Consider the following 19,650-nt stretch of genomic DNA (forward strand, 5'->3'; position numbering starts at 1 on the left):
CACACCTGCATCGGACTATAAATAAATAAATGATAATAAATAAAAAAATTGAGGGCCAATAAATCGCAAATGCGGGTCCCATATTTTATAGGCGGATCCAGTGTAGTTATTATTTGGTCACAATACTTTTCATTGGCTAAATATTATTATAAAACACACACAGATTTAACCACTTTAAACCTGGCTTCCCTATTTTGGGAAGCCAGGTTTTATACATTTTATTATTTATTTATTTATGAATGTTTTCATGTTTGCGAAGGCAGTGAGCACTATGAGACCTAGCAGAACATGTCTGTCTGTGTGTGTGTGTGTGTGTGTGTGTGTGTGTGTGTCACTCTGTAACACCACCCGCCCGCCACCAGAGGGTGCAGCTGTATCACACAAAAAACACACGCACACACACAAACACACATACACACACTAAAAAAATAACTTAAAAAAACGTAACTTAAAAAAACGTAACTTAAAAAAAAAATCTTAAAAAGAAAAAAGAGAACTTAAAAAAAAACCTTAAAAAAGTACGTAATTTATTAGAATTGTTGTTATTGCAATTTATGAGCTGCGTTCGCTTCCCGCGTTCGCGCGTCTTACTTGTATTATATACTATAGAGCGGTGCCCATTGGGCACTGGCCTACATGGAACGATGCAAGTTGGAAATGCTTGCCGGACCCAGTTATTACTTGCGCAAGCAGAGCGCGCAAGTACTGTGGTCGTTCTCGTACAAATGTGCGTATGCTCGGAGGTATATATACTGATGTTGATGGTGAAGTAATTAAGATATGTTTCAGTGTCAGGTTATAACTGGCTGTCGATGGTGACGTAATTAGGACAGTGTCGGGTGAATTAAATTGAATGTATGTAACATGTATGTAATCTGAAACCTATCTTTATTACGTCACCATCAAAAGCCAGTTATACCCCGGCATTGATACATATCTTAATTACGTCACCCTCAACATCAGTATACCACTGAGCACATAACAGCCAGCCGACCACAGTATAGTACTCAACTTACAGTACATACGTTACCTGTTACCCAACCAATATTGAAACATATCTTAATTACGTCACCAACATTACATCAACATTAACAACCAGTAAGATTCCTTTTACCCATCAAATGATTTTGAAAGATAGATTAATTACGTCAATGTTTTATTTCAATGTTTTACAGAGAGGCTGAGATTTGAGAGTTCTTTATCAGGCATGCCCAAATGTGGAGTCTATGCAGATGTCAGAACAGGCCAGCTCCATATATGGAGATCTAGGGGTGATCAGGTGTGATCAATTGGCTAATTTGGGCCCTGTCCAGAGCCCGGGCAGGGGCTTTTGTGGTGGTTCTAGACAACTGTGTATCTGACAGGGGGTGTGGAATGTGTGTGTCAAATTTTAAGTCAGTGGGGCGAACGGTGCTCGAGTTACGTGGATTACAGATGTACACACGTATGTACAGAGACTTTGTACATTTATAGTTAGTTAGATGAGATGGCGCAGATTTCACTTTTATGCCCATATTTATATGGAGTTCTTTGTCAGGCATGCCCAAATTTGGAGTCTATGCAGATGTCAGAACACATTTTGTCAGAACTTTTGCATGACATTATCATACGACAAAGTATTCATTAGGGCATTTAGTATTTATGAAAATACTAAATATGGATAACTAAAGTTTGGGCCCGGAGCATGCATGGAGATTCTGGAGAATGGGCTTCATTCACTAATTATTTGTGCACAAATAAAACACTAAATTTGTAATTTAGTGTCATTTTAAATTACTGGTGGATTCAAGAAATGTGCAGACCAGCCAATTTTATAAATCTGTGAACTGTATATTGTTGATTACATATAATTTATTAATAAATAGGCACAGTATTAATCAGCATAATACCACTGACTGGCGAGGATGTGGTAGACAGAGAGAAATGGAGCGGAAAAAGTCAACTTGTTCTGGGCATGTCTTCAGAGCAGAGAAAAACGAGGTGGGTGTGGGTCAAGTGGTTTAAATTACAATACAGAAGCAGGAGCCCAAATCATATGCCTAATTTATACCATCCCTCAACAAAATTATAATTCAGGTCAATTCAGTTGCCAAAAAAAAGTAGTCCAGGCACCCTAGGCTGCAATGACAGCCTCACAGTGTGTAGCGGGTTCGAATCCCGACAACCTTTGCTGGGTGTCACTCCCCATCTCTCTCCCCATTTCAGTCTACCATCCTGTCCTATCAATAAAGGCATAAAAAAGCCCATAAAACATTTTCCATTCCATTCCAATCCTCGCGGATGACTGAGCTTCTTATCCTATCCTGAAGGGAGAGGCCATCAGCCACCCTCCTGAGAAAACCCATTTTTGTTGCTCGCATCTGTGATGTTTTTTTTTTTTTTTTTTTCATAACTCATGACTCATGACCCACATTTATGACCATATGTGCTGTAGGTGAGAGTAGGAATAAGAGAAGTACTGTAGGTAGAGAGCTTCTGGCTCAACTCTGTTTTAGTACAGCACAGTTGAATGAGGCCCTCTGACTTTAAAAACTTAAATAAAAGAGCATATCTTGCGTCACCCCACTTACCTAAACTTATTTGCCATTTTTTACTATTTTGAAAAACATTTTAAAATAGTTAAAATAGCTTTCCGGTATCTACAAGCTCACATGTCGATGTAGATCGGCTAGTTGAACTAATTTAAAATGTTTTTCAAGATAAATATTTTGCAGGGTAGCGGTGGCCGCCCTAACGGTAGAGCAGCTGAAAGGTTGCCGGTTCGATTCCCCGGAAGGGCAGGAAAATTCTGGGTAGGGAGGAGAATGGTCATCACTCACCCAACACCGCCAAAGTGCCCTTGAGCAAGGCACTGAACCCTTAGTGGCCAACAGCATAAGACTGAGGTTGTACTGGTCAGCTCCCAGGTTTTAATGTGTGTTTCTATGTGCAGGGCGTTGCTGAAAATGGGCACTTAATTGTGCTGTAAGGCGCACCCAACGATAGGACCATAAAGCACAGAGCTCAATGTCTCGTCTGCTTTGTGTATAATTCCAATTTTAATGTATTATCTCAGCCCCAATATTGACTAGCTGTTTGGAAGATCCTTGGTGGATCGAAACGTCTTTCAAATAAAGTCGTAGTTGTACGCTCGAGACAGTCTCATCATTTCACACAGAATAACATATTCATATTCTAAAGGTCACTTACATACACACCAGGAGAGACAAATAAATCATACAGGTTGGTGATTTTATTCACACTGAAAAATCGTTTTGGTGAGTGTCATTTGATCGCTGCGTTCCATTCGTGTTCAGTGTGGATGTACTCATCAAATCAATGCAAATGAATTGCACAAATAATCACTCCCAGTGTGTATGGAGATGAGTTACATTCATCAGTTGTTCCCTCTCAACAAGAGGGGTGTAGCCCCAAATGATGGTACAATTGATTGTGGTGGGAGACTGGGAGTGGGAGCAGTGATCAGGTGATTGCTGAGGAATTGGTGAATACACATGCTGTATGTTTTGCGTTCATGAATGAGAAACAATTATCAAACGTTATTGAACATCAACAAAAAACACAGTGAAGCCCTGCTCAGTTGGGTTTCCCCGTTGGAGGAAGTCAAAAGGGGAGTGAGTGTAGCAGATGGCCTCAAAAGTCTAATATCTCCCCCAAGCCATCTAGGCAATTGCCTTTGGCTTAGTGGTTAGGATGTTGGCTTTCCACGCGGGAGACCCAGGTTCGATACCATGGGTGTTTACACACGTATGCTGATGTTTTGTGTTTCAGTGCTGCGATTTGTGGGAGCAGGAGATGACTCACGATCCTGCCGCTTCTCTCAGATGATGGAACAAAGGCTTGAGAATGTGTTCTCTGAAGCACAGAGCAAAGTGCTCAACACCCACAGCAGACTCACTGTTCAGGTACACTGTGAGAGGCTGTTCTTTCACTCTTAGAACTTATGTGTCTGTGGCGTAACCATTAACCGCATCATCCCTTTCAAGGTTATAGTGCACATTAATGTATTAATGTATTCTCCCGAATTTATGATAAAGCTTACATTTATGAATGCATCCAGCGGGGAATCACAATAAAAGTAGTCATAATGTGTTAATTCCACGACCGCATATATCAGTATCGGTTGATATCTGTATCGGCAAAGTGGATATCGGCAAAAAAGTCAATATTGGACATCCTGCCAAAAGCAGTTGCGGGTTGGATTCTAATTGGCAGAACGTTCCGTCACGAGCAGTTAATTTGTTAAAACGTTTGTTAACAGTACAGTCAACACATGGACAGAGTTGAATATTGTCATTGTTTCTCACGGGAGGCTCAAATATTACATTTAGCATGATATGAGGTAATGTTGACACATTCTACTGTATTGGACTAGGGCAGAAAGTCCCTAGTCCAATACAGTAGAATGTGTTACCCTTTTTAGGTCAATGTAATTACTCAAGTTTCCAGCTGTGAAAATACAGATTGAAATATATACAGGGTTTAAAGTAATATTTTGTTAACTCTTTTGCATCCGGAAATATTGCCAGTAATGTAGGAAGTTTAAAGTAAAGTAGCAGGAAGCAAGCTGTGTGTGTGCAATTTGTGGGTAATTATCATGCCTTTGTAGTTGCATGTTTGCCTTTTTAAATGAAAGCTGCTTCTCAGATGTGAACTGATAGTAGCTTGGGGAGATAATGTTTGTATTAATGAGCTTCCACATTAACATGTAGTAGCATTAAACCTAAACGTTGCAACTGCTTCTTAATTGGCAGTTTATTGCCATTTTGATTCAATTTGTACACTCTCTTATAGTTAAATAGAGCTAAATAGAATTAATATAATAATAATATATAATAATATAATTATTGTTAACTCTACATCCCAACTCTGGGCATGTGGGGCTGCATTGGCTCAGGGGTAGAGTGGCCGGTAGAACAGCCGGATGGGAACCGCGAGGTTCCCAGTTCGATCTCGAAGTGTCTTTGAGCAAGACGCTGAACCCCTAATTGCTCCCGATGTGCAGGTTGGTGCCTTGCATGGTTTTCCTCTGCCATCCGTGTGTGAATGGGTGTGTGAATCGGTGAATGTAATGCGCTTTGGGTAAAAGCACCAGATAAATGCACCATTTACCATGTGTGCTTGGTGTTGCCTCCTAGATGCTGAGTGTCTCCCAGGTGGTGGGCTCTCTTGCTGTCTCCTTGGTGTACACTGTGAGGAATGGGACCGTCTACCTTAATGGTACCACTGCCTCCAACCTGCTCAGCCAGCTGACGGCCGAACTGGTGGGCTACTTCCTCTTCTACCCCCCACTCATCATTGCAGAGCGTAAGTTACTTATAGTTGTATCATTGTTGACCGACTGAGAGAGTTTGGTTGACTCTGAATTTTTCTGTTTAGCGCAAAGGTTAAAGGGTTAAGTGTGCTTTTCTTTTTAAAAGCCTGCTTCTATTCCTAGAAACTCCAGTTTCCTCATTTCAGTTGGCCAAATGGAAAACATTTTTGACAGACTGAACTCTACATGAAGGGCCACTGGAGATCGAAAAAGGAACCACTAAGAAAGCAGTAAGGATGAGTGACGGCTCCCAGCCTTTGAGTAAATGACATGTTTGTGACTGTCGTTCTGCCTTCACACAGCTGTTGTTGTTTTAATGACGGAGTGATTGGAAAACATTTGATGCAAAGGTATAACTGAGCCCTTCTTGCCATTCATCTGAAGGGCATGCATACTGTACTTACTGTACTCAGTACTAACGAGCTGCTTCTTGCAATCCTGCCATACGAATGGAATGACAAATGAGGAATGACGGAATCAGCAGGAGTCTAAATGGCACTCCCAGTTGACTCCCAGTATGTTTGCTTGCCCATTTTTTTACTGGGAAAAGATTTATACACTGTTTTGTGTACGGGGAGATAAAGACTCTGAGACAGTGGTTCCTTTCTGAAGTTTGCAGTATTCTATAAGACATAATTTTAATTTAGCCTGATCGTGTGATCACTTCTTTTTAATTATTTAGTTAAGATTTGTTTTGGGGGCTTTATTGATAGGGAACAGTAGACAGACGAGAGAGAGAGAGAGAGAGAGACAGAGAGAGAGAGAGAGAGAGAGAGAGAGAGAGAGAGAGAGAACCTTTAAAAGCACCTTTATTAAAACACTGCAATACAAAAATCATGTCACAGTTGGCTTATGCACTACTCATTGTGTAAAAAATTAATCGAGAGAGAACATCACTAGTGGCATAATTCCCCGTCTTGCACCACAGAGAGAGAGAGAGAGAGAGAGAGGGAGAGAGACGGGCAGAGCATGACTTAATAAAACGCATAGAGCATAGGGATAATATATGTCACCCTGTCCTGATCTTGATATGCCACACATGATTTCAGTTACAACCTCACACTTGACTGCTTCTGGATACTACTGGATACAAAGCGCTTCACTTTATTTATTCTGATATATACCATGCACGTTCACATGCATTTCTCCTTCATTGCTCCTTCTTTTTATGTACTTATAATGTTGACCTAACACCATTTTTATTGTACTTTATAACATGGTTTAATTGGGGCTCACAATTGGAATGCATTGAAGTTCTGCGTTGTACAATCACGATAAATCGCAGCTATGTTTTGTTTAGTGTCAATTTCAAACATTGCGGGTGAATCTTGCTGCTATCACAGCTACAGGACCAATGCTGAAGGAAGCCAAACAAAAATAAGTTTTACTCTTTTGTACCTGTACACAGGATTTAACAATAAAGTACAACCTTGAACTTGATTGACTTTGCATCATTCATGCCAGCAACACCCATAGTCCTGATATAATAATAATAATAATCTACCACAACCTCTCGTGTATCGTTGTGTGTACTGTGTATTTCTACACAGTACAAATTTAATTTGAACTAGTATGAGGTCAAGAAAGAAAGAAAACTGAAACTCCTGCTGCCATTAGTCATATTGCACTATTCATGGGAGTTGCGAGAGAGAGACCTGGCATATGTTAGCAGCGGCAGCTGTCTCTTCACTTCAAAGCCAATTATTGCGGTAAATAATTAACTGTGGTAAGAATTCTCACAACACCTTGGCCCATGGTCTGAAAGATTTCATGTTGTAGTCACTGACTTGTAGTCATCAGGCAGGAAACCACAATCTGGAATAAGTACCCGCAATTCTCCTTGATCAAGGGCATCATCATAGACCCTAAGGGCCGATTCATACTCCTATTTTACTGCTGTTTCGGCGCTGTAGTGCCGAAATGATTTCGGCTCGTCAGAAATTTTCAGTAGCACCGAAGAGCCGACTTTAGGACGGTACCCGCCCCCCCCGAACCTCAAATGACGTCAAATTGTAGGCTCTACAGAGCCGAACCGACTTTTATTCGGCTCTAAAATAGGAGTATGAATCGGCCCTAAGTCTACCCAATAAAAGCCTTGATGCAGTGTATGAATCTGACATGTTTCGTAATACGTCTTGGAATAGTTCGTTTGGTAAATCCATATTTTATTCCAACAGGTAGCGACTGATGAGACTTAAAACTAACGGGGGGGGGGGGGCAAAGCGACACCGGAAAACACGGCAACGGGAACAACGGGAATACAAATTTATTTTATTATTTCAGATTCCCAACCATTGGGTCATCACTGCTCATGATGACCATCTGAGCAGCCATCAAATGGGTGAAGCCTCAATTCCATTCCATTCAATCCAATTCAATTTTACTAAAGGACAACTTTTTTTTTTTTTCAACCAAGGTTCATGTTTTAGGTTGTTATTAGAGAAAGTAAAGTAAATGAGTGTCAAACAAGAAATGATCACATAGTGCTATTTGTCAGGTGAAAGAAGCGCTGGTTTCTTATTAGTGTCAAATCACACTCTTGACACGAGCAGAGACCCGACAGTCCTGACAGCTGCTTTCTTCAGCTCTCAGATCTCCCATGATAACTGACAAGGGGATTTTGAGTTTGACATTAAACCTGCAAACCACCTTTAATATATTGAACATTATTATATGAATTATAATGAGAGTATGTATTATGTTGTATCCTGCTACCCTAATAGACAGGGGGTACATAAACATGGCCGTTTATCTGCCTTTATCCCTACTCTTTCTCCGACCGAACCACACTTTTACCACACATCTCTCTATGCAAAATAAAATCTGCACACTCCCAGAATACATATAGGCTACATTGCATTCACCGAAATGTCTTATTTACTGTACAAATATTACTTTTGTGAAACACGCTGTTGTTGCTCAAGCTCAACAGCCTACGTCAAAATCGTCATGTTGGCGTCTACTACGCCAACTACGTTCACTTAATGGGGCCAGTCCTTCACAGTGACACACGCGTTACATGAACCACGCGACCGGGATCGTTTCTACCCCTCAATGTCGTGAATTTGCTGCGCCCTTCTAATGCTGCGCCACGCCTACTCTACACTGCTCCATAGAGCCAGCAGCAGTACAGTACACTACAGCTGAGCTCCGTCAGAAAACCCAAATGAATCGAATGAATGAAGAAGGCGTTTATACCGCTTTTGCTCAGTGGATGGGACATTTACATTTAAAAGCTATCGGATATGGACGCGTGGATAATGGCATGGTTGTGTGCAATCGGAGGGAAAGGTTCCATAATCCATATAGCTTCCATGCTAGCTGCTTCAGACAAGAGGCACGGTGATTTCTCCGCAGCACTGTCACGCTTCAAGCATTAAGCGTGGAAGTCCGTGGCGTGGTCAGACAATGGTCTGCCACACTCCTCAGCAGTTCATTCCACAGTTTTTGATTGTAGAAGTGTTTCCCCCCCAATAAAGTTGTTTTTATTTAGTATATCCTTTAGTAATTAGGCTGTGGAAATATTCACACTACTTTTGGATTTGCAGGCCCGGCGCCACGAGGGAAGGGGGGGAGGGGCAAAGGGGTGTTTGCTCCCCTAACAGTAGGCTGCATTTCACACTACTTTTGGATTTGCAGGTCCGGCACCACGGGGGGCAAAGGGGGTATTTGCCCCCTAAACCCTAAATCAACCTCTTTGCCCCCTTAGATCAAAAGTGGAAAAAACTCTATAGTTACAGACAAAACAATGGTACATTTCCAGGCATTCAATTAAATTCCATTGCTTGAAAGGAAGGAAGTAAGGATGCATCTTAATACAGGATGCAGCAGCATCTTAATGATCTCCCATCTAGAACTGGAAAAACAACATTCCTCACCTATAGGCCATCCTTGGGGTGGGGAGGGGTGCTAATGTCATTGTTGCAGTGGTCAGGGTGCTTAAGTGGGCAGCTACTGTAACTAGCCAGGGGTGCTAATGTCATTGTGCTGGGCGTGGTCAGGGTGCTTAAGTGGGCAGCTTAGCTACTGTAACTAGCCTATTTATTTGTTGGTAAAAATGTCAATAATAAAATATATATTTTTTAGATTTGGCAATTTTGGCAGTGCCATTGATTGATAAGTTGCAGCATTTGATGCGTGTAGTTCTTTATCCCTTTCTGACAATCTATTATACAAGTGAAAACATGTGAGCTAAAAGGTGTACCCATGTCGTATCATACATGGTCACCTGTAAACTCACTCATTTACAAGCAAGCTCACATCACAACAATAATCCATGTAATAATCACAATAATAATACTAATACTAAGAATCATAATAATAACAATAATAATAATAATAATAATAATAAGCTTCTTTGTAAACTTACTCATTTACAATAATAATCATTATAAGAAGAAGAAGAAGAACAACAACAATAACAACAACAATAACAACATTAATAACAATACTAACAGTACAGTACAATACAGTACAATACAGTACAGTGTACAGTACAGTACAGTACAGTACAGTACAGTACAGTACAGTACAGTACAGTACAGTACAGTACAGTACAGTACAGTACAGTACAGTACAGTACAGTACAGTACAAAGAAGTACAGTAAAATAAAGTACAGAACAAAGAAGTACAGTACAGTACAGTTCAGTACAGTACAGTACAGAGGACAACATTACAGTACAGTGCAATACTAAGGAGTGCAGTACAGTACAGTACAAAGGGGTACAGTACAGTACAGAACAAAGAAGTACAGTAAAATACAGTAAGTACAGTGCAGTACAAAGAAGTACAGTAAAATACAGTACAAATACAAAGAAGTAATAATAATAATAATATCTCAAACTTATATATCGCTTTTCTGAGTACCCAAAGACGCTTTACATGGGGGGGCTTTACAGAGGTAACAACAAATTAAAAACAACTTTAATAGAAAAAGGAAAAATAACACTAAAAGCTAAAGAACATTAAAAGACAGTGAAAAGGGTTAGCTAGGGAAGGAATTTTTGAATAGGTGGGTTTTGAGGGTGGATTTGAAGGTTTGAAGAGTAGGGGCATCTCTGAGTGCCTTAGGGAGGGCATTCCACAGGGTTGGGGCAGCAAAGGCGAAAGCTCTGTCCCCCCACATACAGCGTTTGGTTTTGGGGACGTCGAGGAGGTTTGCATCACCAGACCTGAGGGAGCGAGAGGGGGCATGGCGTTTGAGGAGGTCACAGAGGTATGGGGGAGCCAGGTTATTTAGTGTTTTGAAGTGGATTCTTGTTTAACCGGTAGCCAGTGAAGGTTCACGGAGGACAGGTGTAATATGGTCTCTGGAACGGGTACTGGTGAGCAGGCGGGCACGCCGGGCAGCTGAATTCTGGACATATTGCAGTTTATTGATAGCCTCGATACCCAGAGAGAGATGGGCAATGTTCTTGAAGTACAGTAAAGTACAGTACAGTTCAGTACAGTACAGAGGACAACATTACAGTACAGTGCAATACTAAGGAGTGCAATACAGTACAAAGGGGTACAGTACAGCACTCGCATCGCCCTCCCGCTATTGCCTTCTTCCCATTTGCGACACATCGAATGGCGCTAGGATGAGCGGGCTAGTTTTTATAATAGGGGACTCAATGAATTGATACTTAATTTCCCTATATCTTGCAAACATGTCTTCTCTGGTTGCCGCAGAATGTTCTAGCTTGTATCCCCTTGAGAGAGAGAGAGAGAGAGAGAGAGAGAGAGAGAGAGAGGTATAGGGTTTTATGTGAAACCTCATCACAGATTATTATTCTACATGGCTGGAAGTATTGGACAGTGTTAAACTGATTCTGCTGACAGCGCCTGAGGACCTAGCCATTAACAAGCCCTTACTGTTCCTCTTTCCTCCTAGACCAACTTTCCAAATCTCTCTCTCTCTCTCTCTCTCTCTCTCTCTCTCTCTCTCTCTCTCTCTCTCGCTCTCTCTCTCTCGCCTCTTCCTCAACCTGCCAGGGTGTACATTTCAGCAGCAATTATGCTTTAATAGGCCTGTGTGATACACCCCCCCAACCACCAAACACTGGACCAGCACAAAAAGTTAATCAGGCGGGAAATAGACATAAGAGAACTAAACGAACAAAGCGAGACTGAGTACCCCGGTAGCCTGGAAGCTCGACGTGTTGTTTCTGTATCCACCTGAAATAATGAGTATGAAAACGCAGGTTTTTTCAAATGTGTGAAGTTTTAAAAGTAGTCCTATAGTCTTAGAGTAGAAAGTTCAATGGGTGATGCATATATTTAAGACATACATTTTATCCTTTCAATGACAATGAATGATTGGATAAGCTCATTGATTGTTTTTTTTTTAACCATGCCAGTTGGTTTTATATTATCTTGGATGTTAGAAAATATTACGAAATGTTTATTGATCCGATTAGAGCCAAGGGACAAGTACATATTGAAATGTATTGTTATTGTTATATTGAAATTGTGTTTCATTCCAATGGGCTCTAAGCACGCAGAATAACTCTTCCTATTTCCGTGCCGCTTCCCTACTTCCTTCACAGGTGTTACAGATGATATTAATTAAGGCAGCTGTTCCATTAAGTGTGCAGTGGTTCTCAAAGTTTTTAATTTCAAGGACCCCCATAACTCCGAGAGCGTTTAGGGGGCACTTTAGTGCTGTCGCCTCACAGCTAGAAGGTCCTGGGTTCGATTCCCGCTGGGGACGCTGTGTGCGCTGGTCGCCAGACACGGCCAAAGCATTTCCGGGGGTCCCCTGCCAAAAACGTTGAGAACCCCTGCCCTAGGGTAGGTACCCTCACAAAAAACATTCAGTAATCCTGGTCTCTAAACTACCTCTCCCTGGCCAGCCCGGGCGCCTGATGGAGGGGAAAGGGACTGGTCGGAATAACTCCCCTTTGTCAGGTGAAAAGAAGCAGCTTGGACTCCTCATGCATAGAAGGAGGCATGAGGTCAGTTCGCTGCCCGCCCAGCTTGGCAGAGGAAGTGTAGCGCCCTGGATTACATTAGATAATTGACACTGGGTGAAAAAAATGGGTTGCAAAATCGTGGGATAAGAATTATTGAGTGTTTCCAGTGACCAGCACCCTGACTCTGTTTGACCTGAATGGAACAGAGCCTTCATTAGTATATCAGCGGTAACAGCTGTGAAGGAACTTCTAGGAAGTAGGGAAGGACCCAGAGTTCTTTACAAAATGGCGTGTGTGCATAGAACCCATGGAATTGATTGATATTTTTAATTGAGAGGCAGTACAACTAATGTTGGCACTGTTCTTTTTTTGCATGCAGCACTGGAGTACCACAATCTAAACACCTCGATTGCCACCAGAGACTTCTGGGTTATCACAGGTAGGAAGGAGTGCAATTGTTTCACTTCTTGTTTCTCCTATATTAATAACATGCCTCTTCTGAAGGGAGCAATTTTGTTGCATGCATGTGCTCATTTAAAGGGGTGCATAGTTAGTTTAGACTAGTCATTGGTTAGACATGGGTTAAGGTTAGGTTTAGGTGTGCTGCCCGGGTACAGGCTTTAGTTCCGACATACTATTGATCCGAAACCTAACCATAACCACAAGCACGGGAGCAGCGCATGTCGGACCGTCGCATTTTTGCATTGTAAATGAGGATACTTTGGCACACTACTCCTCCCACAGTTTTCGACCGGCTTCATCGGGAATCGTGTGCTTGTATTTTGCTAAGAGATCCGTTGTATAGTTTAATTGATATGAATTAATTAGTTCTCCATAGACTTATTATGGGAAAATCGAAGACTACATTTGAAGCAGGAGCGATGAAAAGAGCTTCACCGACCATACTACATAATGGTGCTTACGGAGACCGTAAGCAAAAGGAATTACATCAGTCGGCCTCATGGTGGCGCTATAACGGCCCACTTTAAGTTTTTCCCTAAAACTCTTGAACCGTAAGATGTATAATAAGAATTTCCACCAAATTTGAATTTTCTTCAAAACACACTTTTTGCTCCTCCTCCTACAGATTTTGTCCAAATCTCTCAAAAATTGGTACAGATCACAGGCAGAATTGTGATAGTGCGTATCGTTCGGCTGTAATCTGCTTCCGAACAGTGTGACTCTACTGCAAGCCCCCGGCCAGGGAGCTTGGGCGTATGGTAGTTTGAACTTGACCCCCAGGGGGGCAATATGTCGGGAAGTAATCCCGTGAGCGCTTTTTCTTTGTTATTATTTTTGCGTTTTTTACAATTCCCCTAAACATGAGTTATTTAGGTAGTAGGCCTACAGTAGCACACACAAGCCTGCTCCATATAACTTCCAGCACTACGGGGGTTTCATGTTTTTTAACTGACTTTCTGTCATTCTGGAAGTGTCAGCACGCAAAACAAAATAGAATAAAACAGAATATTCCATCCATGCATGCACGCTTCTTGTAATAAAAGGTGGAAAACGAATGTTTGGTTTCTCCAAATGACTTTGTGGGGAATTCCTGTAAAATAGGTTTTTCCCCAAGATCATGATCCACCCGGAGGGCCGGGGCGGGTTTATTGTAAACTGCCTTTACTTTTGCCAAGTTGACTACACAGGTAGGAAGACGGAAGAGGTGGGTTGCTACCTACGTGTCTGTCTGTCTGACTGACTGACTGACTGACTGACTGACTCACTTCCTCACTTCGTCATTACGAAAATATAATGAATTCATTGTTGTTGTTTTTTTAATTCCACCCCCGGCCCCCCCTGTGCCCGCCCATGCCAGGGAGGCTCTCCAACATTGAAGCACGTGGCCCTAGTGGTAAGAGCGGGGACTGCGGGCGGACCTGTGGATTTATGACGAGGAAACCCCGTGCATCTGGGCTTTAACATTGAGCGCTCGTTTGCACTACCACATTTTGGTGTCCAAATTGAAATTGAAAAAATTGACCGTTCTCCCGGGTGCTTAAAAACGCCACTGAGCAACTTCCACTGAAATGAATAGAAGGGGGCGGGGCTGTCGCTCCGGTTGTTGCTCTATCCTTTTATTACTCTATGCTCTACTGAGTAGAAGCACCCTATCACCTCCTGAAACATTTGACCTGATTAATTTCTTAAAGGGACACTTCACCCCTTTTGCAACCAGATCTTATTTTAAAGGGATTGTGACATTTAAAAAAATCCAGGGAATGTTCAAAGTTTTCAAAGTTCAGGTAAATTAATGTAATGAAACCTTTAATAATATGGACTACATGTTGTCTCAGTAAAGGGCCTCCCACACCGTCTGCGAACGCCGCGCGTCAAAACAGCCGCCTCCGTTATTTTCAATGAACCTATTGCACACCGGCGGCGTCCGACGAGCGCTGGCGCCTCGCCTGATGCACCGATAGAACCAGTTCTATTTTCCAGGCGTCGCCGCGCGGCAGCGTCGCGCCGCGTCGGACGGAGCCGGTGTGTGTTGGGCTTAAGACAGCCCTCGCCTCCTCCTATCCACAAGGTGGAGCAGTGCACCAAAGCATTATGGGAATTGTAGTCCAGGAAGGAAGTGAGCCCAGAGTCCATGACATCATGGACACTGAAATACAAAAATATCTAAAAACACATTACCCACATAAAGTGTTTCTTGTCTCATTAAAATCAGATCTGGATCCTGATTCTGGTCCCTTTAATTGCAACTTTCTTTATTCTCCATCCTTGAAATCCATCTGTTCCCCACCCCCACCCCACACTCTTCTTACTCTCTCTCACTCTGTCCATTCATCCATTTTTGACTTTTTCTCATCTCCCTCCCTTTGGTTGGCACTAGTGATCCAGGACGTGGATAACTCCAGTTTTGAGGGGCACTACCAAAGCTTTGCCAGTCTAATGGAGCAGCGGCTGGCAGAGCTGTTTGTGGTGGCTGGACAACAGGGCACCCGCTTCAGGAGAGCCACTACCGTGGGCAGCTACACCGTCCAGGTATACGTCCGTGGATGAATGAGCAGATTGAGCACTCACTCATCCTCCAACATACTATCAGTGGTGGAAAAGGTACTCAAGTGTTTTGCTTACGTAAAAGTATCAATACTGCAATGTAGAACTACGCCGTTACAAGTACAAATGTATTGGCATCAAAATGTACTTAAAAGTACCAAAAGTAGAAAGTAGTTGTTATGCAGAATGTCCCCTTTCATGTTTTTAAAATGTATAAAAATCTTTAGAAAATATCAGATCTACAAGCTCACAATGCCGAAATGTATATAGGGCTGAAGCGGTCAATGCATTTTTTGTAATAATAGTCAAAGTAACTAAAGTTTTCAAGTAAATGTAGTGGAGTAAATGTAAATATTGGCCTCTGAGATGCAGTGTTGTCAAAGTTACTCTTAAACAGTAATGTATTACTTACTACTTAAAAAAAGTAATACAGTTACACTACTTAATACTTATTACTCAATGCCAAAAGTAACTAGTTAATTATTACTTTACTTATTACTTTTTTTCTCGCCCCCTTTTGTCCCTAAAAGTCTTACTTTGCATTTTCAACATTAGCAGTTCCCCCCCCCACCCTATTCTGCAGTGTTTATTTAATTCTGAAAAGTGTACTGTATAGTGTACACATGATGATGGGTCCATTTGGTTCCATTTGTACACTCATTTGAATTAAATGAACACTAAGATTTCTACTGTGTATGAATTCATAAATTACAGACTCAATGAAAACCACACCTTCCCTATGCACAACTTGCAGTGGACAATAATGTTCATCTCGTATTTATCGCAGACATACTCAAAATAATGCGAATAATAAGTAGTGAATGAAACGCTTTGTGGTGCCGGTGTCTCCTCCACCTCCTCCATGTTTAGTTTGTTTAATGCAGTTTAACAACACGAGTCACACACTAGTTTAAGTTTAAGGCCCGCCCTTCACATGTACAGACAAGTGCGCATCGTTTCCGTATCCGCCCCAGAGTCTAGATTTTATTTTTTTATTTTTTTGAGTGGTGCAACCACACCAAGGAACAGCAAGTGTTCCCGTATGTGTTCCCGTGTTCACCTATGTGTTCACCTATGTCTTCACCTATGTGTTCATTAATTAGCACCAATATAATGAGTACCAGTAGGGGCGCTGTTTGCCAGAAACAGAGAGAGAGAGACAGTGCTGCATTGTTGCCTGCTAATGAGAGAGAGAGAGAGAGAGAGAGAGAGAGAGGAGTGTGGGGGGGGGGGGGGAAGAGGGGAGTTGGACCACTCGGTATTAATTTACATGTATTTAAGGTTAAGACTAAAACTACTTTTTTACTTGGCTCATAGCTGTACTAAGTTGGTTAAATAGGAAGGCCTCTGAGTGAGCTCAATTGTCAGTAGTCCAGACAGATTTTGATCATTTATATAATTTATGTGCATAATATTTCATGGTCAATAAAATAAGGCAGTAAAGGCCCACACTCAGACACAGATTTCTGCATACCGTATATATAAACAGTGCCAAATCCTAAGTAATTGGGGTGATTTTATTTAGCTTATCTTCTAACTGCTCTTCAACAAACCAAAGGTTAACTTGAATATTCAGCAAAGTAGTTTCTTCTCTCCATGGTAGTATTTTATGCATTATGCATAACGTAAGAATACGATTTTTTTATTTCTTCTATCAAGTGCCAGTGAAAATAAAGTGGCTATCATCCTGCATTTTCCCCATCTGACCCTGGTTCTTGGATGAAATTGAATCAGTATATGGAAAAAAGATTGGTCAAAAATCAATTTTTGCCACGGACATAATGATGTGTGGACAATAAGATTACCAGAATAGCCCTGAATGACCATTACATGTCTGTAACTCTGAGAGTGTACAACCATTGTGTACACTCTCAGAGTTATGAGGGTCTTTGCAAATTAATAACTCCTATAATACCCCATATAGTGTCGTAGTAAATAAGTGACATACATGTTCTGAAGACAACCTGCAGACTTGACATTCATTCACTGGGTCTGATGATGGGTCTGATTTTGTGGAAAAAAAAGAAAAGAAAATCTAACATTTTCCACTTTGCAACAGACATTTTGTCTGTATACGGACATATTGATGAACCTGTTTTGCTCCAATCAGATGGTGAGCATCAGGAGGGTGGCGGGGTTGAAGAACCCGGCGGAGATGACGTACTACGTGCAACAGAGCGGCGTTCCGCTGCCGGGCACCTCTGCTGCCAAGGTGCTGAACACGGTGGACTCTCAGACCATGGCGCTCACCCTGGGCTATTTTGTCCAGCTCCAAGCGGAACGTAAGAACAGCCATGCACTCACTCACTGATCCATGATCCATCAGAGAGAAAGACAGACTTTATTGCACACCGTTTCACAAACACTGGGTCGGGAGACTCAGGAGTCGGGACCCATTTGTGGGACGCAGGATTTTCTTTTTTTATGGGTCCCTTTATTTTTTGTTTCCTACGTTTTGTTTTATTATAAGTCTAATTTGTCTTTTGGGTCACAGGCTAAAATGTTTGGGAACCACTGCACTAGCAGACCGACAAGAATAATGTGACTGCTGCTGCTGGACTTAGAAAATAAAGATAACTAAGATGTGAGGAAGTGAATAACTGTTTAAAAAGATCTTTTAGGCCTACTTCTTAATCTCTGAAACGGTTCAGGGTGGGACATGGTTTGTTTGAAGTGCAGTGCTATTCTTTGCTCTGTGTGTGTGTGAGAGACTGACAGAGATTAGAAAGAGTCTGTAAAAGGAGAGATAGTGTATTGCAGGGGTGGGGAAACTTTGAGGATGGAGAGGGCCACTATACAGTAGTTCCACACTCACTCCAGAGGGCCACATTGCATATTACTGTTTTTATTACAAAAATAGCTGATCTACAAGCTGTCGCACTGCGACACGTTTTGAGCTTCTAGATCAGCTATTTTTGCTGTTACAGTATTTGATTTGAAATCCTGAATATTTGTTTTGCTTTTTTTTTATTGGAATCCTGAAAAGTATAATTTTTATTTAATTTCAAATGCTTTTCCAAATGCTTTTATAGTTATGAACTAAATACAAATTCATTGGACATAAAAAAAAAGAAAGAGAAAAAAACATTTTAATAATGCTCATTAAGCTGTATGAAATACTATATATATAGTGGTTGCAACTGTATTAATTGATTGCCCGAGTCCCGTGGTGGGAGTTCTGCTCTGGTTTTGGTGAAATATGAAGTAGTTCATTTTCTGGGGGGCACAGGGAGCCACGCATTAAAAGTAAATGAATCCACAAAACAAACGTCATTTGTATTGTTCACCTATTTCTAAAATATTAGTGCAACTTTCGTTCATTTTTGACCCCTCTATCATACGGAACTATGTTTTTTGTGTCCATATCACTACGCCCAAAAATAGTGCAGGGATGGTCTTTTAGATGAGTCCCAGGGACATTTTATGAGCCCCACTACAACGACATTACTGTACATGCTGAGTACAGTAGTGCATCCCGTGGATGCAGAGGCCGTTGTTTTATTGTGTCCCTTAACTATAAACTGTGTTTTGGGATGCAAAATGCACCCGATTTTAATCTCTGTACAGCTTAAGTTCCAAAAATCTGAACTATCCCTTTAAACTACAAATTTATATTCTGGTATTAACCTGAGGGCCACATTAAGTGAAGGTGGGGGCCGCATGTGGCCCCCCGGGCCGCCAGTTGCCCATGCATGTGGTGTATTGCAGGGGTAGGCAACCTTAGGCACGGGTGCCAACATTGGCACAGGGGAGGGTTATCACTGGCACACTGGCATAAGAGTGAGACAGAGAATAATTTTTCTTTTCAAATTAAATATTCCATAGTCAGTTCAAATAAGTCCACTGACACTCACATGTACATCCTGCAAATAATTGTACATTCATTCAAACTTCTAACTCATGACTGGGGAGGAATTATTGGACATACTGTAGGTGGGCTACTGCTCTGAGTTTAATAATCATTACATCCTGATGTGAAAGAAAATATTTATAAGCTTGTTATGTGTATACTACTGTATATGGACACTCAAAATCAGTTGGAAATGTTTCATTTTGATGTGGTGTCATAATTATATATGGCACTAACTATCACGAAAATGAAAACGGGGCACTTCATGTGAAAAAGGTTGCAGACCCCTGGTGTATTGCATTCTCTTATAGATTGTGACCACAATAGCTTAATCAGGCACATTGTATACAAGGATGCCCCTTCCCTTATGCACTAGTGGAGTGGGTGTAACTGATGCAGCTGTGTCTTTCAGGATTCACATTGTGCACTTTCAATGAATCTCTAAATTCTGAATGTTAAAACCTGTTTCAGATGATTGAGCAATCACCATGTGTATTGTTGTGGTTTATATAGCCTAGTACTGCCTAGCTGTTTTCTTTCTTTTTTCTACTTTCTGATCTTGAAAAAAATAAATAAATGCATA

General features: G+C 41.5%; 1 protein-coding gene across 1 annotated transcript in view; it reads left to right on the plus strand.

Annotated features, from left to right (window-relative positions):
* Window positions 1-19,650, plus strand: part of LOC310854664 (UPF0606 protein KIAA1549L-like) — a gene marked incomplete at both ends in the record, with an annotated part of 65,661 nt that overhangs the window by 15,153 nt on the left and 30,858 nt on the right. Inside the window, 5 exons of the mRNA XM_083759339.1 lie at window positions 3,772-3,905; window positions 5,139-5,307; window positions 12,591-12,650; window positions 15,051-15,202; window positions 17,328-17,499. Of these exons, the coding sequence (XP_083615465.1) occupies window positions 3,772-3,905; window positions 5,139-5,307; window positions 12,591-12,650; window positions 15,051-15,202; window positions 17,328-17,499 (687 nt within the window). The remainder of the gene's footprint in view (window positions 1-3,771; window positions 3,906-5,138; window positions 5,308-12,590; window positions 12,651-15,050; window positions 15,203-17,327; window positions 17,500-19,650) is intronic.

The sequence above is a fragment of the Protomyctophum parallelum genome, assembly GCF_964188405.1.
Source record: "Protomyctophum parallelum genome assembly, chromosome: 2".
NCBI classification, from domain to species: domain Eukaryota; kingdom Metazoa; phylum Chordata; class Actinopteri; order Myctophiformes; family Myctophidae; genus Protomyctophum; species Protomyctophum parallelum.